Below are 26,145 nucleotides of genomic sequence, written 5' to 3' on the forward strand. Positions count from 1 at the left end.
GCAGGGTATGGAGCAGTATCCCCCTCCCCAACTCTCTCTCACACACTTTTTTCCATTTGAAAATACTTTTTCAAAGTTGAGTCACGATAGAGTTTAGGCTCCCATAAGTTCCTTGACACAATGCTGAGGGTAATTTTGCAAAAATGGTGCAGTCAGTAACCAAAAGGGTAATTTATGAAAGTTCTAAGTTCCCTGTGGTTGCTGCTTCTGTTCCCTTAGAAATGTGTGTCACGACCACAAGAGCGTAAGTGCTTTAAAACACTAATTATCATGGTGCCTGGGTAGTTTGAAGTGCTGCAGTGTGCTGCACTGTGTTGACAAGTTGGGCTCTTTAGTCCAAAGAATTTGACACAGTCTTCTACAAAGCTACAGGAATAAGACACTAAATGAAATGCCCAAGAACTGGAGAAGTTAAATCTACTTGTTTTAAAGCATATTGCACTTCTACCATTACTACAGAGGACTGACTTCAGTATTTTGAGGATACAAGTCCAAAACAGATGCACTTTAGAAAAAAAAGTTCAAACAAAAAAATTAGACTAGGCTGCAAGCGCTGCTATACTGTATCATTAATTATACATAATGTATACCTAGCTATCTATATATAGTAATTACAAAATCATGCATTTTAATGTCTGGTTGAGTTCTGGGCAACTTCAGATATTCATTGCTGTTATAGTGCCTGCATTCATTAGATATGCACAGCCCCCATTGATTGCAAGGGACTGATGCATGCACTACAGCCCTGATCCAATCAGAGTGTTTTCATTGACTTCAATGGATTTCATATCAGCCCCTATTATTATAGGTTTGTCTACTGTAGTTATTCCTTCAAACCATAACAATCATTAATGGGAGGTACTCGTATATCTATACACTAGTTAGAACAGGCTCCAGGTTATGGGGCTGACACACAGTAACTAGAGAACTGAACATTCTGAAAGTTTAAAAAAAAAAAAGCCAGCTAAGAATTCCTACTTCATTGTTCCCATTTCCACCTACTCTCCCCCCATTCCTCTGCCCTTACAGCTTCCTCCTTTATGTCTTCTACCATCTCTGGACTTCACATCCATGCCTTCCTTTATTTACACGTGAAAGTCAGTGAGATTCAACATCACATGGTTTGTAAAGCAAAGGAGCGAATAACTGCTTGTTGGAGGGAAGGTACTCCTGTTCTATGCCCCGAGTCAATCTGTCTCAAAATATTGCTAACCTGGATCAATACATTTAATCTCTCAATATACACATTATACATAGTATTTGCCAGTATATTCCTATTTCGCTGGATTTACACAGTGTTCTTGGGAAGAATCAAGCCATCCACGTATGACAATGGTGAAAAAAGCAACACATAAGATCCAGGGCTTCTTTCCACTCTAATTCCCACAGAGCCCAAGTTAGGAAAAATATAGTGATAACATACCCACTAAAGGGATGGCTGCATCCAATTCTTTTCCTTTTAAATGTCTCTATTAGATTTGCTGTGTCTCCTCTCCGCCCTCAGTGTACTCAGTCTGTCTCATCCCCCCTTTTCTCTGCTGCAGCTATACAACTTTAATGAGCTGTATTCTAGCCAGAGCCGGCTCCAGGCACCAGCCGACCAAGCACGTGCTTGGGACAGCACCTTGGGGCGGGGCGGTACTTAGGGGTTTTTTGGGTTCATTGGGGCAGCACTGGAGGGTTGTTTTTTTTTTGTTTCGAGGCACGGCGCTCGGGGGGGGGCAGCAGCTTCAGGTGGCGCAGCGCTCGGGGGGGCAGGGTATGGCAGAGAGGCACTCTTCTTTTTTGCTTGGGGCAGCAAAAAAGTTAAGAGCCAGCCCTGATTCCAGCTTCTTTTTATTATTTCCTTATTATCCTTTGCTTTTAGGAAACATGCAAAATTCAGTAGTAGTTCTTGGGATTTAAATAGCTAGATCAAAATGTCAGATGAAATTTAACGGGCATTATTTGGAGCAATTTAAGTTCTGCTTGCAGCTTGTGGTCTGAATTAGTTCTAAACTCAGGAAAAATGATCTGGGTATCATTTTGAAGAGCTGAAACAAATCTGTTCAATGTGCAGTGGAGACTAAAATGAGTACAATTTTAGGCTACATGAACATGGGAAATATAATATATGGAAAGTGTGATTATGCCATTATAGTAATCAATGATACATTTTCACCTTAAATTTTGTATTCAATTTTGTTCACTTCATCTTAACAAGTAGAAAAAATAGGAATCCCTTTGTTGCTGTTCTCCTAATGTGCTAAAATTGAGGACTAGGACAATTTTCTTTGGAAAGAAGACTTATTGTGATAGATAATGACTGAATAGGAGAAAGCAAAACTGACACCAATATTATACTTTCCCACACTATAAGAACAAGAAAGTATGATTTCACTAAAGGCAACATATTTTTCACATTTAAAAAGAAAATGAATATTTATTCCATATATAATTTTAAATGTTCAATCATAGCAAAATTTATCTAGCCAAAAAAGTATAATTCATCCACTTAACCAAAGTACAAATTCTTTTTGTTTAGTACCTAGCTTCCCATTCACAGAATACTTTTACATCTTCAGATTTTGATAAAGCATGGACTTTGACAGAGGGACACTGAATATCGAAAAAGTAACATATGCTACAAGCCTCTTATAGACTCATAGACTCTAGGGCTGGAAGGGACCTCGAGGGGTCATCGAGTACAGTCCCCTGCCCTCATGGCAGGACCAAATACTGTCTAGACCATCCCTAATAGACATTTATCTAACCTACTCTTAAATATCTCCAGAGATGGAGATTCCACAACTTCCCTAGGCAATCTATTCCAGTGTTTAACTACCCTGACAGTCAGGAACTTTTTCCTAATGTCCAATCTAAATCTCCCTTGCTGCAGTTTAAGCCCATTGCTTCTTGTTCTATCATTGGAGGCTAAGGTGAACAAGTTTTCTCCCTCCTCCTGATGACACCCTTTTAGATACCTGAAAACTGCTATCATGTCCCCTCTCAGTCTTCTCTTTTCCAAACTAAACAAACTCAATTCCTTCAGCCTTCCTTCATAGGTCATGTTCTCAAGACCTTTAATCATTCTTGTTGCTCTTCTCTGGACCCTCTCCAATTTCTCCACATCTTTCTTGAAATGTGGTGCCCAGAACTGGACACAATACTCCAGTTGAGGCCTAACCAGCGCAGAGTAAAGCGGAAGAATGACTTCTCATGTCTTGTTTACAACACACCTGTTAATGCATCCCAGAATCATGTTTGCTTTTTTTGCAACAGTATCACACTGTTGACTCATATTAAGCTTGTGGTCCACTATGACCCCTAGATCTCTTTCTGCCATACTCCTTCCTAGACAGCCTCTTCCCATTCTGTATGTGTGAAACTGATTGTTCCTTCCTAAGTGGAGCACTTTGCATTTATCTTTATTGAACTTCATCCTGTTTACCTCAGACCATTTCTCCAATTTGTCCAGATCATTTTGAATTTTGACCCTGTCCTCCAAAGCAGTTGCAATCCCTCCCAGTTTGGTATCGTTCGCAAACTTAATAAGCGTACTTTCTATGCCAACATCTAAATCGTTGATGAAGATATTGAACAGAACCGGTCCCAAAACAGACCCCTGCGGAACCCCACTTGTTATACCTTTCCAGCAGGATTGGGAGCCATTAACAACTACTCTCTGAGTACGGTTTTCCAGCCAGTTATGCACCCACCTTATAGTAGCCCCATCTTGCTATTTTAAAGGTCTGATTTTTAATAGGCTCAGCCAATGAAAAAAGCTTGCCATGTACATCATAGTACAAACAGATGTATGATCTAATCTAGACTGATAGGAGACGCTGGGGATTGTTTCCTTGTTAAAAACAAATTTTGCAAGACTTTCAAGTTTCCCATTAAAATTATGCTGTTCTTTTTCAAATCAAAAAAATACAACAACAACCTATGAAACATGTGAAACTATGGTTCTAGCCACTTTTAAAAAAAAGTTTCACTTGTTCAGTACTAAAAGCCAGAACCTAGGATTTGATTCCCCCTCACCCCCCAACTTTTTAGCAAAGCCTACAGGAGAGACCTAGATGATACAGAATACAGTTTGACATATTACAGGTGGGATTTTTGTTTGATTTATGTACTACCTGATGTTCATAAAAAAAAATTAAGCAGGCTCTTTGTTTCTATCGCAATCCTCTGTTTTTGTTTGTATGAAGTACTAATTGAAGAGTTTTGGCATATCTAGATAGCTGGATCAATTTGGACACCTAAAGAGTTCCTTCTGCTCTGCAAGGGAGGATATTCAGAAAAGGCTGCCATTTCTAAATATCACTGAAGAATGTCTACTTCTCATTATACTAGTGATGCTTGTGAATACTGCACAGTTTAGGGTTTAGTGCCAGATGACTAATAAGGTCTAATTCTGCCATCCTTTCTCAGGCAACTGAACTCTTTATTAGGAGCTTGACACAGAATAACTATGTGATCCAACTCATTGCAATCAATGGAATGATAATCACTGATTTCATCTGAAGCAGGATTGGGCCCTAACTTCTCACCATTAGATCAACTAACTTTTAGGAATAAAGGTAAGATTTAAATATAATTAATTACACCATTATTTGTCATTCCAGATTTAAGGTAAAAATTATACTGCATCACTTATTTTATTGTTGTTTAACAAGGTTTTGGGTACACAAAATTTATTCACAGTCATTAACCAACAGAAAATATGTACTGATCCATAGCACTAATCTAAATCATTGCATTCATTTGACTAAGACTGAGCAAAGCTAGCAATCCCTTGCAATCAGCCATTGTAATCAAAGGCTGCATATAATGAAGTAATCAAGTCACTTACTTAATTTTAAAGGGCATTAACCTTTAACCAACAGCATGTGATTTTAATCATCCCAGAAAGGTAAAGTTATGGCAAATACAACTTCTTATTTACAGACAATGAGATAACTATATTCATAGTTTTAATTCTGAGTAAACACAAAAATGACTTTTCAGTGCAGTTCTATAGAATGTAGATACCTTGATATAGCAGTAGAGAATTTTCTAATTACTGTATTTGACATGTGCACCATACATGGATTTGGTACTGTAAACCACAGCAGCAATTTGTTGTTTTCAAGTACTGAAAACATTGCTATAAATTTTGCAAGGTGCCATGCAAGAACACTATGCACCAGAGCTGTGCGTAGTCAATATTTTTCAAGCCTAACAGCATGAAAAAGTATTATTTCCCAACTCTAACAATACACTCAAAGAAGTATTAAAAAAGCCTAATTAGAGTTGGTCTGAAAATGTCCATCTACCCACACACAGAAAATGCACCATTGTCTCCTCTCCTGCTGAACTGCCATGGTACATCATGAGAGACATAGGGCTTGTCTATGCTACCCGCCGGATCAGCAGGCATTGATCCAGCTAGCGGGGACTGATTTATCATGTCTCATATAGATGTGATAAATTGACTGCTGAGCACTCTCCCATAGACTCTGGTACTCCACCAGCACGAGGAGCGCAAGTGGAGTTGATGGGAGGGCATCAGCTGTCAACTTACTGCAGTGAAGACACTGCATTAAGTAGATCTAAGTACTTAGACTTCAGTTACGCTATTCACGTAGTTGAAGTGGCATACTTTAGATCGACCCCATGCGGTAGTGTAGACAGCTTGGCCTATAGAGGCATAAGGCATCCAAACTAAGACTCCTATAAGGAACAGCAGTGGCATTTCCAAATTGAAATCTTTGGTTTTCAGCCCAAAGTTTTTGGTTTATGGGAGTTTGTTTTTTCAACAAGCTGAAATTTTCTGCCAAAAAGCAGGCACTTCTCAAAAGATTTTCTTTAGTTGAAATCCTAGTTTTCCATTGGAAAAAAAAAAAAAGTGTTTCACTGTAGAATTTTTAGCCAGCCCTATCCCTAATCTCTATGTACTATATTTTGGAGTTTAGAGTTGTTATTAGTTAAACTCTAAGTAAATCCCATCTACTCTTTTTCTTGTCCCGTGAAAACTTCCCCTGATAATGGCCTTTAACTGCTCATCCAACTCATTTAAACCTGATATTATAAAAATCACTATGTATTGTCATTACCCTTCTTTAAAATACAGTCACATATTTAAGCATTCATGTCACAGACAGACACACACAGGGTATGGGGGACTCTCAAAGTCAAATGTCTATTTCCACAAACCTGTCACTTTCAGATGGTACCATATGGGTGCAGCCCTCTCTACAACAACATAAACACCGAGGGCCAATGCACACTAAAAAGTGTGCAGCACTTTCCAGAGAGCGTTTGTGGCCAGAGTGTAACCTGCATTGATTTTATATCTCCCTACACTAGCTGGGGTGAATCTAGCCCTATGGTGGAAAGTGGCACTATTCTCACACTAGTTCTGAACTAATCAACATTAGAGAAAGTCTATTTTGTTTGCACTCTGAGCATCTGAAAGGAGCAGTTTCTAAAAAAGTTCAGATCAATAATTTCCCACCCCAGTTTTCGTCTGTACAGATTAGACTAGCTGACTGCACTGCACCAATCAGCTTCTGCTGAAGATGCATGTTTGTAGGATACCTTAGACTGTAAACTTTTCAGGGCAGGGACCATCTCTGTGCTGTATGTTTGGATAGTGCCTTGCACAGGGGGGCTGGGCCCTCTAGTCACTACTGTAATTCAAATAATAAATAGTAACAGAGAGACCTTAGTTACTTGGCTTTTAAATCTCATCAATAAAGGCACCTGAAAGTCTTCAGGAAACACATTAGAAATACTGTATCTCATCCTAATGATGAAATTGTTCCTGTTAACATAACTATTTCTAGGTTAGCTAAAGTGTGCGTGAGACCAAGGGAGTTCAATTACTCACTAGTCACCCATTTGATACTGGAAGATGTAGCCACATTTAAATCCATATCAGAAGGGATTCACTCAGGACACATTTTATACAAAATGTGAATCCAACCATAGGGGCTACTCCCGGGGACAAAATTCTGCTGCTGAAACCACAAACAACTCTCAGTGAAGATAATGAGAACCATATGTATATATCAAATGATAGAATTCAGCCCTTAGGGTCAGATATTGCCCTCAGTCTTCACACATGCCTCACTGTCCTAGATGAAACTTCCACAGGTGGCCTGGTGGTGTGTTTTTCTCTCCCTGCCACAATACAGCCTCTCTCCCAGGCTAAGAGGAACCAGCTAGTAACTATAGCCAGTAGGAGCAGCTGCCAAAGCAGGTACCTTTGGACATGGAGGACTTTCTACAGTTTTGACAGGACTTTCCCATCCAAGTGCTGATTGGCTGTTTGCTCCAACACAGTCCCCCCTTCCTCAGTTCCACTCTGCCCTGTCCTCCTCACTCCCTGGTCTTTTCTTTCCATTTAGCTGATGCTCTCATAACTATACCCATTCCCAAAATAAATAATGACATTTGCTGCCATCATATGTTCTCTCTGATTGTGTGTTCTATCCCTCCCCACCACACTATACATGTCTTGTCTAGCTAGACTGTAAACTCATCAAGGCAGGAACCCATCTGCTACTCTGTGTTTCGACAGTTTCTAGCAACAGGGCCCTGATCTAGGTTTCTCCTTACACAATTCCCTAATAAACACAATAAATAATCCAAGGGAATGTTTTACTTGGTTGCTTATTCTAGACCATGTAATAAAATATGAATGGTTTAAAAGCCATTTCAAGAAGTAGACTTCATTACAGATGAAGAAAACTAATATTGATATACAGCTAAAACTCTTCTACCTTTAATGATGCTAGTGGACTGCCTGATCTATCAAGTTTTATTAGTGCAAACTTGCAAAAATGCTACTATTTACAAGTGCTCTTCTGATTTGCTGAAATAGCATTTTTAACTTGAACAGCTTTGAGAAGTTACAAATATTGCTTATGCTTTGCCCACCAGAATAAGTTACAAATGGTCATTGTACAAAGTTCCTCCTCTATCTTGGTGGGTCCTGCACTTACTGGCAGATTTGCACACCTCAGTGATCTTCCCCTCTGGTGGAACCCAGTCTGGGTCAACTCCTCCTGTGTTTGATCAGGAGTTGGGAGGTTTGGGGGGAACCCGGGCCCACTCTCTACTCCGGGTTCCAGCCCAGGGTCCTGTGGATTGCAGCTGTCTGTAGTGCCTCCTGTAACAGCTGCATGACAGCTACAACTCCCTGAGCTACTTCCCCATGGGCTCCTCCAAACACCTTCTTTATCCTCACCACAAGACCTTCCTCCTGGCATCTGATAACGCTTGTACTTCTCAGTCCTCCATCAGCACTCACTCTCAGCTCCTTGCGCATCTTGCTTCCAGCTCCTCACATGCCCACCACAAACTGAAGTGAGCTCCCTTTTAAACCCAGGTGCCTTGATTAGCCTGCCTTGATTGGCTGCAGGTGATCTAATCAGCCTGTCTGCCTTAATTGGTTCTACCAGGTTCCTGATTACCCTAGTGCAGCTCCTGCTCTGGTCACTCAGGGAACAGAGCACTACTTATCCAGTGACCAGTATATTTGCCCTCTACCAGACTCCTGTACCCCACTGGTCTGGGTCTGCCACATCATGAAATACAAAGTGAAAATCAGAAGGAAAAAGAGGCACACGGCATACTGATTGTCTAACTAGAAAAGCCATCTTCAGCATGTTCCTTTTAACAGATTAAAAGTGTCTTCATTGACTAACCCAGTGAAAATTAATTTTATTTTTGTACATCACATTTCCACTTTATAGGAGCATTGCCTATGTCAATAACTTGACAAACAATGTAACTTGTTCTTACTCAGGCAGACCTTCTGGTTAGCTTCATTAATATTTGCCTGTGTAAGAACTGAGGGTTGTTGTGTTTTTTTAAAGTACCAGTAGAAGGCCTTCCTAATTTGTCCAGTTCAAAACTAGCCAGTGCAATGACATTGCTGTACATGTCAAATGCCAAGCAATTCAAAGTGAAAGCTAAACTACTTTTAAAGATATTCATAATTATTTTCATTACACTCACCTGTTGTCGAATTTCTTCTTCCATTTTTACTGGAGACCCCAACTCTGCAACTTGTTTAACACCTTCACTGGCATATCCTCCATATTCCCAAAGGACATAGTTCTTGGAGTGAGAACCACCAATGATTGCTGACCAATGATTAGCTCGTCCTTTAAATGACAATAAAAAGAGAATGGGTTAAAAGGGAATAGGCACACTGGCTTTCAGACTGACTACAGCCCCAATACTGAAGAAGGTGAAGACAGGCCCTGCTACCACACCCTGGGCCAGGGCATATTATGCCCTCCTCTATTATAGTGAAATTCTGCTTAAATTGTCCAATTCTGCCAAGTGCTGAGAATCTCTTATGAGGCTTAGTGAATGCTTTTGCTCTCCATGAAACCCACAGTCCATATCTCCTTAGGGAACAAAAAACACTATTTCACTATAACAGGATACTTGAAAACTCCTAAATATTTAATTTATTTAACAATAAAATATAGAAGTGGAGAAGCAGTCAATGTTCCAGCTGGATAGGCACACACACCCATGCTGGCCAATTGGTTTGAGCCTTTAACATTTTCAGTTGGTAAATGTAGATGCACCGGTAAGCAATTTTGTAATTAAGCAAAACAAAACCAAATATATTCTCCTTGATTTGAGCTTCTTTATGCAGCATAACAGGAGCCATCTCAAGCAGCCCTCTTGAAGCCCAACACAGCCCTGAGGTGTGCTTCCCTCCACTCCCTCTTCTGGTTCTTGTAAGAACTATCTCCCAGGCCAGAATACTTTAAATTAAGATTCCCCACTTTGTGGGGTTTTGCTTATTAAGTCTCTCATAACAAGAGAACCTTTCCCTTCACTCCTCAAGTCCAGTACTCGTTCCCTTTGATTCAGGGACCCCTCAGCCCTCCTTCTGGGACCGTGCCATAGTTTGAACAGATTTCTTCTCCTTGGGTCAGGAGCTCCATGGCCTTATGTCTGGGCTGCTAACTCATACAGGGTCTCTCTCCTCACGTCAGGAGTCCCACAGGCAACATTCTGGGGCCTACACTGCTAATTAAGGCCAGCTTCAGCACTCATTCAGCTTTCAACCCTGGGCTTCTGCTTCCTCTTCACCAAGCCTGAAAGTAGCCAGCAAACAGTGTTAGTCCTTCTCCCTCTTTGTCTCTCAAGAAGCTTCTCTTATCTTCAGGCCTCCAGTGGCTACATTCATTTTCCCCACCTGGGCAGGAAGGCCAAATGAATCACAGGTGGGGCTGGACCCCTTACTCCTTAAAGGGCCAGTCACCCTGTGACTGAGAGCTTAAGTTCCCTCTTAATTTTAACTTTGGAACTTCCACATAAAATATTAGATGATACTCGGAGAAGTTGTGTCTTAAATGACCACACAACGGATTTAACAAGAATTGTTTGCTCAACAGAGATGGTTTTCTAATAAAGATAGATCAGCTTTGTACTCAGGTTAGTTCTTTAAGATAGGAGATTGCCTAATGTATGTTTCATTGCATTATTGCTATTTGCACAGCCCCTATTTTGATCTCTAATGTGAAAATTGCTTAAGGAGCCCCAGTTTCCCCAGATACATAATGTCAACCATCCTGCCCAGGCACAAGATCTGTTATCCCTTCCTCCAACTACCTCTGCTGTCTTCCTATAGAAAATACTTGCCTTTCTCATCCTTCCTCTTACTCCTGTCCTCTCTCTTCCTTCCATTCTACCAGTTTTCAGTACTCAACAATAGCCCATGACCCCTAACGAACTTTTCTTCTGCTGTGTGTGAGGTCAGGCTGAAGAATATCCCAGACAGGGCTCAGTGGTAGAGCTCGAGGTGCCCTCGTGCTGAGATAAGGCTCACTCCTTTGAGCCCAAGCACCTTCAGTTGAGCAGCTCTAGGGGAAAGTGCTCACTAGCAGAAAAGGGAGCAGTTACCCCTTACAGAGACAGAGGGGGCAGTACTGCTTTATCCTTTCATCATTACACAGGAAAACACTGAATCAACACAAAAATCAAATTTTCACTGTCAGGAACCTAGGACCACTTGCAAATATGTGCATTGCAGCTGCACACCTAATTTACACATGTAGTTAAGCACAAATACTGTATTAGCAAGTGCACATTGCATTTTAATATCTAATTGGCTTTTGGTTCACATAATTAAAGTAATTGCATATCCAGATTAAGAAAGTGCCACATGCATTTTTGCATATGGTCCCAGCTTCCAAACTGTTTGAAAATTCTGCCTGAAAATTATTTCTGTTGAGCTTCACAGGTCTTGAGTTCAACACATCTACTTCCCACACACGTATCACTTGTGTAACACAGACAGACCCTGGTCATCAGCAAGCGGGACTGAAACTGGGGCCTCTGGGCCTTAGTGCATGAGCCTCTATTGCATGAGCTAAAAGCTTAGCTAAGGCTGTAGAGCAGACTCATTTTACCTCTCTCACTGGTTTCAGTGCCACTAGATGGGCCAGAACACCACACCCAGGAGGTGTGTGGGTTACACTTGCATGTGCACTATCTGTATATATACACACACACATATGGTTATGAAGCATCTATGTGTATAACAAGACTGCTGCTTACTGAGCTCCCTGGCAAAGTGGTGCCTCTGCTTGTTCCCTATCCATTTTTCCTCTCTTCAGGGCCCTTTGAGAACCCACAGAGACTTTCTCTGGTTAACAGTATCCCTGCCTAGGGCTAGTTCAATACCAGAACTAGTTTACAACAGCCCACAGTCCCAAACTAGAGTCCATTAAACAACAACACAAAGAAAAAGTCCATACTTATCTCTGGCATTTTCTCTCACCCCCAAAGCTCTTTTTCTATCACTTATTTAGGACACATATCCAATCCAAAACACAGTCAGGGCTTCTTCTTCACAGAGCTCACTAGGCTTTACCCAAGCTTCCCAGTGCCATAGTTCTGAAAAGGCTTTTTTAGTTTTCTTTTGTTGCTGCAATATCTCCCTCCCCCATTTACCATAACTACCTATGCATCCTCCATTTGTTCTGAGTGATTCCCCTCAAGTGGGGCTCATTCTATAATCAGGCTTGGCTGAGTCCCAGACTCAGGGCAAGCCACTTTGTTACAGAGATACACTAGTATAATACAATTTATATATACATAGAGAGAGAGACCTGTATCCTAGAACTGGAAGGGACCCTGAAAGGTCATTGAGTACCCCCTGCCTTCACTAGCAGGACCAAGTACTGATTTTGTCCCAGATCCCTAAGCGGCACCCTAAAGGACTGAACTCACAAGCCTGGGTTTAGCAGGCTAATGCTCAAACCACTGAGCTATCCCTCCCCTAGATTAAATCTAGAGGCTGTACCCTCCAAATGTAGACTCTTGGTCATGTTTCTTCTGAAATCTCAGTGAAAATGTGGATAAATATGTAAGAGAATGGCAAAATTAGAGTGGGAGTTAGACATCCAGGTGTAGGGTAAAGAGATAATAGAATTTGCCCCTGAAAACTAAAGCTAAAGAAGAATATCTTGTTAAAGATATTCAGTTGAGGGAAGCAGAGGGAAAAAGGAACAGTCCTTTGAAAGTTTCATAGGAAGTAATTCCACTAGATAACAACTTGGAAGTATTTACTTCTGTTCACTAGGGCCATCTTATCAGTGGGCCACATATTTTTTCATGCGAAATCATGATAAAGAGGAGCACTTTTATGGCACTCTCAGACTTGTTCTCTCTGTGCTTCTGCACATTTTCATTGTTCAGATAGCACCAGTATTTCAAAGCAGTTTCATCAAAGGGTTCTCTGTTTACAGAATCATAAGAATGGAACAAAGACGCAAATTTCAATGCACCTGCATTTATCCAGCTTGTTTGTTTTAATTTCTTATAGGTCTAGAGGACCATGGAAGTCCTCCAGAGTCAGGAATGAAGGACAAGGTTATTTCAGGAGTTCTGTTCCAATTTGTTATCTTTGTGAGGAGAGAGAGAGGGAAAATGTAAGACTTGGGACAAAAAAATGATAGTGAAGAAGAGGCAAAGGGACTAGATTAATGGGTCAAGAGTTCCAAGATGCTAGACATAGGGGGAGGAGGGAAGAGAATGGGCTGGAGGCTGGGAAGTCAGTCAGGAAGGCTGGCTGGAGCAGATGAGGCTCCTGGGGCTAAGGCAGGCTGACTGGCTGAGCTACACTCTAGAGCGGGGAGATGGGAAATACAATGGTAGCAAAGGGAATGACTGGCCAGAAGTTAGGAAAAAGTAAAGCGTGGACTTGGTTGAGCTAGAAGAAGAAACAGCAGCCAGAAGGAGTAAAATCTAAAATTGTTATAATAATAAAATCACTAATCAAGGATGTGAAGATAGGGGATATAAGCCCTCTGAACTGGCGGAGTAAATTTTAAAAAGTTATGGAGACATAGAAAGAGGTAGAAAGCTGTAAGGAGGAGATCTATTAACTGAATGCAAAAGCAAGGACCAAGTGAGAGGTTAAAATGCTAGGAAAACTGAAAGTAAGCTGCCAACTGCTTAAGCATCTGATGGAGACAAGAGAAGTTTATAAACAGGGTGCCAATCGAAATGACAGAAGATGAAGTAAAGCATAGAGGATGATAAGCTGCTCATTAGCAAGAGAGAGGAGGGGAAAGAAAGCCATGAACAGCTGTGCTTGTTGCATTTAAAAGAGAAGCTTTTAGGGTAACCGTAGGATACCACATTTTTTAAACCAAACCATATATTCCATCCTTGGTGAGGTGCTACAGATGTCAAATGTTTGGATATGTGACAAATATATGTAAAGGGAAAATCAGATGCAGTAACTCTGGAGGGGAGCACTCCTACAATTTTGTGGAAGGGACAAAATAAGGCAACTGTGGTTCAAGAAAGTACAGTGCAGCGTATGGCGGTTCTATAGCAGCAAAGCAATCAAGAGAGAGACAGAAAACCAAAAATTACAAATAGCATAGTATGTGTGTAAGCTAATAAGATGCATTTAAGACCAAAAGGGGAAGAGAAAAGGAAACTCAGTAAGGAGAAAGAGATAAACGCACAATAGAATAAATCAAAGGATATGAGTGATACAGGGGAAAACAGGAGAAGACATATTATATGTAGACAAAGAGAGGTTTATAGCTTTTATGACTGAGGTAATAAACTGCACATCACAGACAGGGAAAAAGAGAAAATGAAAATTATAGTTAAAGCAGCAGAAAAGTACCTACGTGTCAGCAATTTATCAGTAGAGTGACTCCATGCTTTTTTAAGACAAGGAAATAGTAAAGGATAAATAAAATGGTACTATTTATTCTTGTAATGCACATAGCCTTATCACACATGGACAGGAACGAAATAAAAATATCCATGATAAGGCTACTAAATCTGATAATATTTGCATACAAGAAACAGGTTTAATAGAAAAACTAGATTTCAAAATCCCAGGATATGGCATCTATAGGCAAGATGGAGAAATATGATCTGGGAGTGAGGAAAACCTTTCCTTATAATTAAGAAAAACTTAAATTTATCTTGAAATTGAGGTGAAGAAACTGAACATAAAGTAAAACACTACTGAGATTCCAACACAAAATAAATTTTCATCTTTGAGAACATATAATATATACAAACCCTGAGGAAAACTGGAGATTAGGGATTTGACAGATAATTGAAGATGCAGCATGCCTACATATTTATTATACATGGAGACTTAAACAACCATAACAGAATGTGGGAAAGTGGAAAAAATGGTAAGAATGGTAAATGTCTAGACAATTTATTGATTAAAATAATTTAGTAATAGTGAATGATGGTACACCCTCTTGGTTTAATGCAGCCAATGGAAATCTCTCCTCTCAAGACCCGGGAATAGTGTCTGGGAGTATAGCAAGCAAATACAGCTGCAAAGTAGATAAAGAAGATAATCACTTCCCTATCCTTACAGAATATCAAGGTAAATGCAATGTTGAGGTTGGAGGAAGTCCTCTACTTGGAATATTAAAAAAGCAAACCGGGAACATTTTGTAACTTAGTAGTAATATAACTAAAGGAATCATGATGGCAGAAAAGTTATCTTAGGTATATCTATCTGGTCATCCTAAAGGTAGAAAACAAGTACCATGGTGAAATGAGGAGCGTAACAAAAGCAATTAAGGAAAGGACCAAAACATATATGAATAGTGAGGACTTAATGAAATACATCACTACCTCAATATAACGCCACTCGATATAACACGAATTTGGATATAACGCGGTAAAGCAGTGCTCGGGGGGAGGAGAAGGGGGTTGTGCACTCTGGTGGATCAAAGCAAGTTAAATATAACATGGTTTCACCTATAACGTGGTAAGATTTATTGGCTCCCGAGGACAGCGTTATATCGAGGTAGAGGTGTATAAGATAAACAAGGGAATTGCACAAAGGGCTATCAAAAAGGCAAAAAAAGAAAGTTGGAGAAAGTACTATGGGAAAATAAATGAAGATGCTAAAACATCACAGGTATATAAGCAGATTAGGACAATGAATGGAATACAAGGTAAGAGCAATTCAACACCACCGTGACAGGCTGAGGGATAAAAAGCTCTTATGAAGAAAAACACAGAACCTCTAGTAGAAATATTCCACAACGTTAATAATGTGAAAATCAGAGAATAGAAATCCACATGAGGAAAAAAAAATAGAAGAATCATGAGAATAGAAAGAGGTGAGATGAAGATAAGGATATGATATTAGTTATTAAAATGAACACTTCTATATGCAGGAACTTTAAAAAGCTATATCTAAGAGCAAAAACTCTGCACCAGGTAAGGATGGCATATGTAACAAAATATTAAAACACTTGGATGAGGGGAATCTGAAAACACTGCTAATGCTGTACAACAGTATATGGGAAAAAAGTGAGCTACCAATGCAGTGGAAACATGTGGTTGTAGTTTCAATGTAGAAGCCAGGTTAGCTGCGAGCAAGACCTGATGCATACAGGCCAATTGCCCTTACGTCATGAATGAGTAAAGCCATGCAAAGAATGAGTGAAAGATTAACACCATATCTGGAGAAATGGCTTTATGACAATGTGCAAAGTGGGCTCAGGAGGGGGAGGAGTATAGTTGATCATATAGTAAGAGTGAAGATGGAAGTACAAAAATGTAGGAGAAATAAAGAATATATAGGTTTCCTTTATATTGAAAAATCGTAAGAAATGTTGTAGAGAGAGGGCTTATTGCATAAAATAGCATCCGTTGGCATGAAAGGAAGAATATGGAGATGAATAAAAGATTTCTTAAGTAAAAGAACTATGCAGGTCAGAACAGGGAAAGCCTACCCTAGCATATGTGCAATCGCAAATGGCACTCGACAGGAGAGTGTCAACAGTCCTATCTTATTAAACATAATGATAAATAAGCTCCTAAAAAGGGTGAGTGCAGGAACAGGCATATCCAAGTTCGCAGGTGATTGTGACATATGGGCTCAAAACAAAAACCAGGGAATAGCTGAGAAGCAAATCAATGAAGCATTTAGGAAAAGCATGGACTGGGGAAACCTGGGGCTTTAAATTTTCAATTCTAAAAACTGAAGGAATGATATTCACTAAAAGGAAAATTAAAAAATATTGTACACTATGTATGGACAGCAAATAGGTATAGTTAAAAGCTACACATTCCTCATTAAATAACAAGCTAACATGGAAGAATCAAATGGAAAATATTGTAAATAAATGTAAAGGTAAATTCAATATACTTAGAAGGATTTCCAGAGTCACCTAGGGCACTGATATGAAAGCAGTGGTAATGCTTTATAGAACATTAATACCAGTCACTGAGTACTGATGCCAAATGTTTACTTGAGCATCAAAAAAGAACCTAAGGATGTTAGACGCAACCAAGCCCAGGCATTACGCATTGCACATGGTGCCTCCATTACAACCTCTTTCTGAATAATGCAGAGAGCTGCTGGTGACATGCCTGTAGTGTTAAGAACAAAATTACTAGCCTTAACCTTTTGGGCAAAAGTCTACAGGGAGGATGGTCTTTAAACCATGATTTGAGGACTTCAATAACTCAAACATAGGTTAGGGGTTTGTTACAGGAGTGGGTAGGTGAGATTCTGTGGCCTGCATTGTGCAGAAGGTCAGACTAGATGACCATAATGGTCCCTTCTGACCTTAAAGTCTATGAAACATTAAACAAATATAAGAAGAATACTGGGAATTCAGTGGAAAACATGGGGGGAAAAACCCAAATACCTATGTTAATAGGATTAAAGTATGGAGAAAGGAATGAAGACAAAAGAAATACGTATAAGAAATAAGCATATATAGCCATGGGAACATACATCATAGGTGGAAAATCATGCCCTCCACCACGATATAAATGTAGGACTATATAATGAAATTAAAAGCGGGAAAGGAGAGTGAAATGTGTTAAATACAGCAAATCAATATCTATGTGATAAAATGGGGAAACATTACCAAATATTTATGGATGGGTCTAAAGATAAGAAAACCAGGAGAGTGGAGACAGCATTCTATGTCCCAACACATGGAATAAAGAAATCCATTAGATTATCAAATTTTGTAGCCGTTTGATGACCGAGATAGCAGTGATAATGTTGACATACTAGATTTGCAACCTACCTTCACTGTTATCTTGTCATATCCCCTATTGGCAATCAAAAATGGGAATTCAGATAGCAGAAATGATATAATTAATGAAATATTGTTACTAACAACAAAATTGGAGCAGATGGGAGTAAACATTGAAGTAGCATGGATCCCAATGCATGCTGGGATAGCAGGAAATGAGGTGACAGACAAAGTAGACAACAACACTGTAAAAGTGAAAAAAAATTGACAGAGATCCTCCTAAGTAAACAGGGATTTAAAAATCTTATTAAAATGAACTGAGAAAGGAGTAACAGGAAGTATGCATAAAAGAAACCAGGAGGAAAAGATTTCATGAGGTCTGCCCTAGAATAAAAGATGGTGATGTACTGAAAGAATCTGAGAGAAAGAGTGAAGTAGCTCTACTTCAAATACTTTCCTGAAACTGTGGTTTAAACAGTAATTTGGCCTTAATTAATAAACTCAGAGATGGGCTGTGTGAGACATGTAAGGTCAAAGAAATGGTTAATCATATCCTCTGGCAGTGTAAAGAGTGTAATGTTAACAGGGGGATTTTGTATGACAAACTCAGGCACCTCAAAGTGGCAAAGTTTACACTAAAATACCTGGTTAGAGCATCCAGGAAATGGGGCACCATTAAGAAAGCAATGTTACAATTTTTTTAAAATTCTGGGGGAAAAGAGAGACTAACTATGTGTCATGAAATCCAGCACCTGGAAGTTATAGACTCAGAATGTGAGTCTGTTATGCCATAATATACAAGAAGAAGAAGAACAAGAGAGCATTTGGGGGGCGATGGGGGAGAGAGAGAGAGAAACAATGGTAAGGGAGAAATGGGATGCTGTAGGGGAAATGGGTAACAAATGGGGTACTCAGGAAGATGGACAGAGAATGTGGTGAGGAGGCAGAGAGATTAATGGAAGGAAAGATTATAGTGTATACTGGAAGGGTATGTGGGAAAGAGATTGAGGGAATAAGAAATAGAATCTCCCAGCATATTTATTTTGGTCTGCAGGAAGGAAGAGAGCTACAAACACAGAGTGAAAGCAGAGAGAAGAGTAGAAAGTTAGAGTAAACAAATAGAAGTATGTAATGAAGTAAACAAAAGAAATGCAAATTAAAAGACTTAAAGGTGAAACAGTGAAATCGAAAAAGAAAGGGGGGGACGAAAAGGAGTAGAAATAAACAAACACAAGGGAAAATAATCAGAAGACACTAGAAAAAAGAGATTAGAAATAATAGAAAAATAAACAGCAGTTCAAAATTAGGTGTTAGAAAAAATACAGAAGAAAATACAATCAACGGAGGAAGCAATTATAACAAAGATCCCCTGAAATCTCAGAAAGCAAACTATGGAGCCTCTCATGATGGACTTCAGTGACCTTTGCTAGAAACTGTAAATTAGTAAACACAGGCAGCATTACTGAAGGCAATTGACACATCTGAGACTCAACATGGCCACATGATCTTCAGCCATTGCCAGGAGGTGATCTAACAATACTACCAGCATAGTCATACTTTGGCCAAGGCTAAAAGCAAACTTACTGGAATCAGGAAGGTCTAAGGACTTCAGAGGCTTCTAGAGCTGATTCCACCACAACTTTCTCAATAATTTACCCTACATGGGAAAATTAATGACAGGGTGATAGCTGGAGAGCCTTCAGGGTCTAGAGATGGTTTCTTGACCCAGGATCTAATAATCACTTTATCAGACTGGTACTTTGTAACTCCAGATGGACACATGGTCAATCTGCTCCAATGATTGTCTCTGAATCCCTCATTTTCCTTTACTAGGGACACAGATCTAATTCACAGGTCATAGCCTGCAGTTCTCCCTGAATCTCCAGTAGCTTAGTGAGTGACATATACTGAAACGCAAGTAGAGATGATTCCACATCTGTTCCCATTAGGCACAAATTTGCTACCATAGAGAAGAATCTCTCAACTCAAGCAAGGCCTCTATTGAGCAGACCATGCAATCTGGACAGCAATTAATCCCCACCCTTTGATTCATATGCGAGGGCAACGTACTCTATCAGATTCAGATTTAGGGTGGGAGGCTTCTTGCATTTAAAATCAGATTAATACAAAACAGCTACATCACCTCTGTGACATTTATTTGGTTTATGTTGAACTGAATGCCCAACTGGGCCATTATTGAACCTATAGTGTTATCCAACTGTGTTTCGGCCATGCATGAGAACTCAGAGCCCTCATCCTTAATCACACATGAATGGTGATGACATTACAGACATTGACTTTGTATTCAACATTTTCAGTGTGAGCAAGATTATTGATACCCTGCATTCCTGAGAAAATTATCTGGCATGGCCAGTAAGGTTAATATAATAAATTTCACATTAGTGTCTGTGATAAATGAAGGGCGGGGGGGAAGGTAGCTCCCTTTTATGGACACCCAGCCAGCCAGTAGCTATAAAATCTCTCTTAATAGCTGTTCTCTGATTGCTCTACCTGTAAAAGGTTAAACAGTCTCACTGCTATGCATAGGTAAAAGGAAGTGCGTGGGCTACTGGCTGGCTGAATATCCATAAAATGGAACTACTCCTCCCTTCATTTATCACTGTGGCCCATGTCTTCCAAGGAGTCTCTTCCCTAAATGCCATGACCTGGTCCAAAAGACATTAAGCCCCCCAACTCAAGTCCACCCTAAGTCTACTGAGCCATAATATCACTCAAGCTTCTTACCTATTGAAAGGTATCTATTGAAGGGAAGCAGCTGCCCCAGCTACATACTCAAATGAAGACCTTCAGAGCAGACTGAAAAACACTATGTACCCTAAGCTTCTTGAAAACCCACGAAATTTTCCACACTCTCCAACTCACCTTCATGGATCTTTCACACCCATGCAAATGGATACCTTATTTCACTCCCCCAATCTGCTCTTATCCTGCTAGTGATTCTCTAAAAAACCGAAGGAAACTCACCTTCTCTGGAATGAACCCCACATTCACAGAGGCCAGAGGTGAATAGACAAATTCCCCATTTCTCACTAGAGTGGCCTCAAAACTCTCAAGAAGGCCAGTGGAATATAGGCAATCTTCTACTGATACACCTCACTATTTATTTGTGTGTTCAGTTCCCCCGTTTACAAGCTGAAATGCAAATTTTTGCACAGACCAATGTGTCTTAGAAATGCACTGACAATTTAGCACCTACCATATACTTGCTAGGTGGAGCAGGTAAAATTATTATTCTTGAATGTTTTCTGTTTTCCATGATATATGGGCACTAGCCAAAAAACCACAAATGATGCTAATTGTCTATAAGCCACTGGATTGCTCTACGCGCTAATCATTTTAGCCAGCAAAATGTAAGAAGAAATCTAATACTTCCATTTCAATGAGCCAAATGTAATAAATACAGCATTTGGGTTCCAGAAGTATTTTTATCAAGAGCTGTGATAGCTGGTGAAAATGTGTCTGGTAAGTGTACTTGCTATTTCTCTTGTCTTATATCTATCTAAGTTCACAAGTCTAACAAGACCTTAATTAAAATCTCACAGTCTCTCTGATACTGAAGAAAGCAAAAGCACTTAAAAAGTGATCATTTGGGATACTGTTCACGCTTCTAAAAAAACCCCCAATCCCCTCTTTCTAAATTTGCTCATAAAAGGGGAGATCCCCCCCACAACCAATATTGAAACCATACACAGAGAGAAAGATAATATTATCATTCTTTAGCTCTGCTTTTCTTCTGCTTTAGAGTCAGCTGGTGCCATCAGAACAACACACTCAGAACAAGAGTATAATGCAGTGATTTCATCCCGAGCATTGTTGTGTGGATTCATCAGCTCTGTTGGTTCCTACACATAACAATACAATTTGAAATTTAATGGAACACAAGTTCTTCAGCTTCATAGTGTAACTTCAGCTAAATCATCCTTTATTGTGTACCTAACACAGCGAAGTACTTGTGGACTTGGAAAATGATGTTTGCTTGAGTTCAAGGCTTTGTCAAATAGCTTGCTGAAGCTTTTTTTTTTTTATCATAAAAACAATGCTTCTTTGGCATAAATAGTTCTTTGGAGTAAATTAAAGCATATAAAATGGAGCTTTGTATGGAAATTCCTGTGTATTCAGGAAAGAATATACTACACGTTATAATAGTGTCTGGGACTTGGCTAGGTTTTATTTTATTTTTTTAAAGTCACAATTGTATAATCTTTCTCTGAAGTTCTTGTTTGCTAGTCATCAAGAATACAAATGTAAAGAAAGGTCAATGTTAAAGACTTGGAATCTGTTAAGATAAGAGTTGGCAAATAAATTAGAGGGAAACATGAATGAGAAATATAAGTGTTTGTATTTTGTTTATATATTAGCTATATTGCTGTTGTCAGGGCAAAGGGGAATTTTAGCTTTTTCAGTTTTTAGTTGCCATAGAAAACCAAAAAAACTCCCAAACTCTCAATTTTCTAAATTTGCTCTTGATGAGGGAGATTTTTTCCTACCAACACTGGATCCATACAGCATGAGAAACAGAATATTCTCCTTCTTTAGCTCCTACTGTAAATGAATAAATGGGAGGTAGTATGGATTTTGAAATAATATTCCCCTTGGGAGATCAATATTAGAAGTCTTCTCCAATTAAAATGGTAGGTGATATGTAACATGATGGACAGCAATAATATATTTATAGAACAACTGGATAGGAAATATATTTGTAAACATTTCTGTAGTGGTATGTCAAATTGTCAGTGATTCAACACAGTCAATAGTGAACAAGATTTTATTTTAATTTAATAGTTGCATGGTGTCAACATTTTAAACAGGAATTTTGATAACTACTTTTCATTTTTAATACCTCTACGTGTGAACACATGACAAATTTCTCTGGCCTTCCAGAAATTTTAGCTCTAAATTTGTTAGTGGCTCTTCTGCCTGGGTCCAGTCCTGCTGCCACTAAGGTCCAATGTCAAAAGTCCCACCAATTCCAATGTGAACAAAGATTTGGTGCAAAGAGAATAGATTTGTTGTACTTTCATAATTAGACTTTTCTAATTATATGTTAATGATGGGAGAGTCTATGGATGTGAAACAAATAATAACTGTAGCTTTATTTATTTTGTTTTATAATTTGTTTGTTTGTTTTATAATCATTAAGTGTAATAACATTTAATCCTCTTATTATGTGATTCCTTCCCAATAACTAGTTTGATCCTCGTGTGGTTGCATACACTCCTGACTGACATGGGATCAAATCACGGACTTCTAAAATAGTAAATAGCCTAATGGATCCACGGTTAGAATTAAATGAAGAATAAAGGGACAATGGGAGTAATTATATGAAAACAACCCTCTTCTACCAAATCATTCTAAACACTGATTTTTTTTTAGTATTACTCTGTGGGCTGAGTGGCTCTCAAACTTTTTTACTGGTGACCCCTTTCACATAGCAAGCCTCTGAGTGCGACCCCCCCCTTATAAATTAAAAACACTTTTTAATATATTTAACACCATTATAAACGTTGGAGGCAAAGCGAGGTTTGGGGTGCAGATTGACAGCTCACAACCCCCCATGTAATAAACTCGCAACCACCTGAGAGGTCCCGACCCCCAGTTTGAGACCCCCTGCCCTAGCTGGAGACTTTCAGCAAACACTTTCATTTTAACTTGAAGTCCTGCCCTGCTGCGTTGAAAACCACTCTGCCACATCCATTGTAATAAAAAATAACCCTCCTTTTCTTCTTATAGAATATCCCTGAGCAGATAGCTCATATTTATTTGTTATTGAAACTATTAACAACTATTATTTTCTATGTGAGCATTCGGATTCTGACCTACCCAGTTACTTGACTGTAATAAGTCACATGATTGAAGGAGATTGAATTTCAGCTCAAAATCAGGTTTCTGTTAATTTTCATCTATGCATCATTGAAATTTGCTTTCCATGGACATATGTGCCAAAACATTATATTGCACAAATATATGAGTAAAATGATGCATGAATATAGACATAATTAATTCATTTTACAATTCTAACATATGTTTATAGATTTGATTTATTTATTTATTTATTAGCATTCATCTAGGTCTACCCATAGCATATGCTTAATGATTCGTGAAGGATAGACTGAAGCATAGTGAGAACATTTTTAAGTGGTTAATGGACGTTTTTGTCTGAGAATCATGGAGGAAGAATAATACACATCAATCTCTCTACAGAAAGGAAGAAGAGAAGAAATAGCAAAGATGCAGAGAAGCAAGTAAAAAAATGGAATGAGGATATTGATATAGTAGGTATCACAGAAATGTCATGGAATGATGATAATCAGTGAAACATTGAATACCAGGGTACAAAATGACAGAGAAGGTCACACAGGTGGGGGAGTGGCTCTATATGTGAAAGAAAGCATAGAGTCACATATAGTAAAAATCTTAAATGGATCAAACAGTACCATAGAATCTCTATAACTAGAAATTCCATGTTGAATAATAAGACTACAGCAATAGAAATATACCACCAAACACCTTATCAGAATGTTGATGGTGATTGTGAAATGCTCAAGGAGATTAGAGAGCTTCAAAAACAGAAAACCCAATGGTAATCGGGAATTTCAATTATCCCCATATTGACTGGGAACATGTCACCTCAGGATGGGGACACAGAGATAAAATCTGTAGACACCATTAATGACTGCTTCTTGGAGAAGCTAGTTCTGGAACCCACAAGGGAAGAGGCAATTCTTTATTTAGACCTAAGTGCTGCACAGGATTTGGTCCAAGAAGTGAATAGAGCTGAACTTTTCGGGGTAACAGCAACTATAATGTAATTAAATGTAACATCCTTTTGGAGGGGGTGGATACCAAAGAAACCCACCACAGTAGGATTTATCTTCAAAAAGGGGGAAAACACAAAAATGAGGAGACCAGTTTAGCAGAAATTAAAAGGAAGTCACAAGAGTGAAATGCCTGCAAACAACACAGAAACTTTTTAAAAACAACATGATAGAGGCTCAAACTAAACATATCCCTCAAATAAAAAACAAAACAAAACAGTAAGAGGACCAAAAAATGTCACTATGACTAAACAACAGAGTAAAAGAGGCAATTAGAGATAAAAAGACATCCTTTAAAAATTGGAAGTCAAATCCTATTGAGGAAAATAAAAAGGAACAAACTCTGGGAAAATCAAACATAAAAGTATAATTAGGCAGACCAAGAAAGAATTTGAATACAACTAGCAAGACACAAAAACTAACAGCATTTTTTTAAGTGCATCATAATGAAGACTAACAAACAACTGGTGGGACCATTGGATGATTGAGGTACTATTGCAGAGAAGCTACATTAATTCTTTGCATCAGTCTTCACATCAGAGGATGTGGGGGAGATCCCAACACCGGAGCCATTCTTTTTAGGTGACCAGTCTGAGGAACTGTCCCAGATTGAGGTGTCAGTACAGGAGATTTTGCAACAAATCGTTAAATAAAACAGTAATAGGTTACCAGAATCAGATAATATTCACCCCAGATATCTCAAAGAATTCAAATATGAAATAGCAGAACTACTAATCTATCACTTTAAATCATCCTCTGTACCAAATGATGGGAAGACAGTTAATGTGATGCTGATTTTTTTAAAAAGGATCCAGAGGTGATTCTGGCAATTACAGGATGGTAGGCCTAACTTCAGTAGCAGGCAAATTGGTTGAAACTATAGGAATGATTAGAATTATCAGACATAATAGATGAACACAATATGTTGGGGAAGAGCCAACATGGCTTTTGTAAAGAGAAATCATGCCTCACCAATCTACTAGAATTCTCTGAGAGTGTCAACAAACATGTGGGCAAGGGTGATCTAGTGAAGTGGCTCTCAACCTTTCCAGACTACTGCATCCCTTTCAGGAGTCTGATATGTCTTGTGTACCCCCAAGTTTCACCTTACTTAAAAACTACTTGCTTACAAAATCAAACAAAAATACAAAAGTGTCACAAGACAGTAGTACTGAAAAATTGCTTATTTTCTCATTTTTACAATATAATTATAAAATAAATAAATTGGAAATAAATATTATACTGACATTTCAGCATATAGTATATAGAGTAGTATAAACAAGTCATTGTCTGTATGAAATTGTAGTTTGTACTGACTTCCCTAGTGCTTTTTATGTAGCATGTTGTAAAACTAGGCAAATATGTAGATGAGTTGATGTACCCCGTGGTAAACCTCTGTGTACCCCCAGGGGTACATATACCCCTGATTGAGAATTACTGATCTAGTGAATGTAATATACTTGGTCCCACATCAAAGGCTCAGAAGCAAAGTAAGCAGTCATCGGATCAGAGGGAAGGTCCTCTTATGGATAAGTAACTGGTTAAAAGATAGGAAACAGGGTAGGAATAAATAGTCAATTTTAAATGTGAAGACAGTTAAATAGTGGGGTCCTCAATGATCTGTACTAGGAGCAGTGCTGTTCAACATAGTAATAAATTATTTGGAAAAAGAGGTAAACAGTGAGGTGGCAAAGTTTGCAGACGATAAAAAATTACTAAAGATAAACGTTAAGTCCAAAGCAGACCACAAAGAGTTGCAAAGGGATCTCAAAAAACTGGTGACTGGGCAACAAAATGGCAGATGA

At 38.9% G+C, this 26,145-nt stretch overlaps 1 protein-coding gene across 1 annotated transcript in view; it reads right to left on the minus strand.

Moving 5' to 3' along the window:
• SPON1 (spondin 1) overlaps positions 1 to 26,145 on the minus strand; it is a 353,533-nt gene that overhangs the window by 225,811 nt on the left and 101,577 nt on the right. Inside the window, exon 6 of the mRNA XM_050955987.1 lies at positions 8,992 to 9,140. Coding sequence (XP_050811944.1) covers positions 8,992 to 9,140 — 149 coding nt within the window. The remainder of the gene's footprint in view (positions 1 to 8,991; positions 9,141 to 26,145) is intronic.

Source organism: Gopherus flavomarginatus, chromosome 5 (assembly GCF_025201925.1).
Source record: "Gopherus flavomarginatus isolate rGopFla2 chromosome 5, rGopFla2.mat.asm, whole genome shotgun sequence".
Taxonomy (NCBI): Eukaryota; Metazoa; Chordata; order Testudines; family Testudinidae; genus Gopherus; species Gopherus flavomarginatus.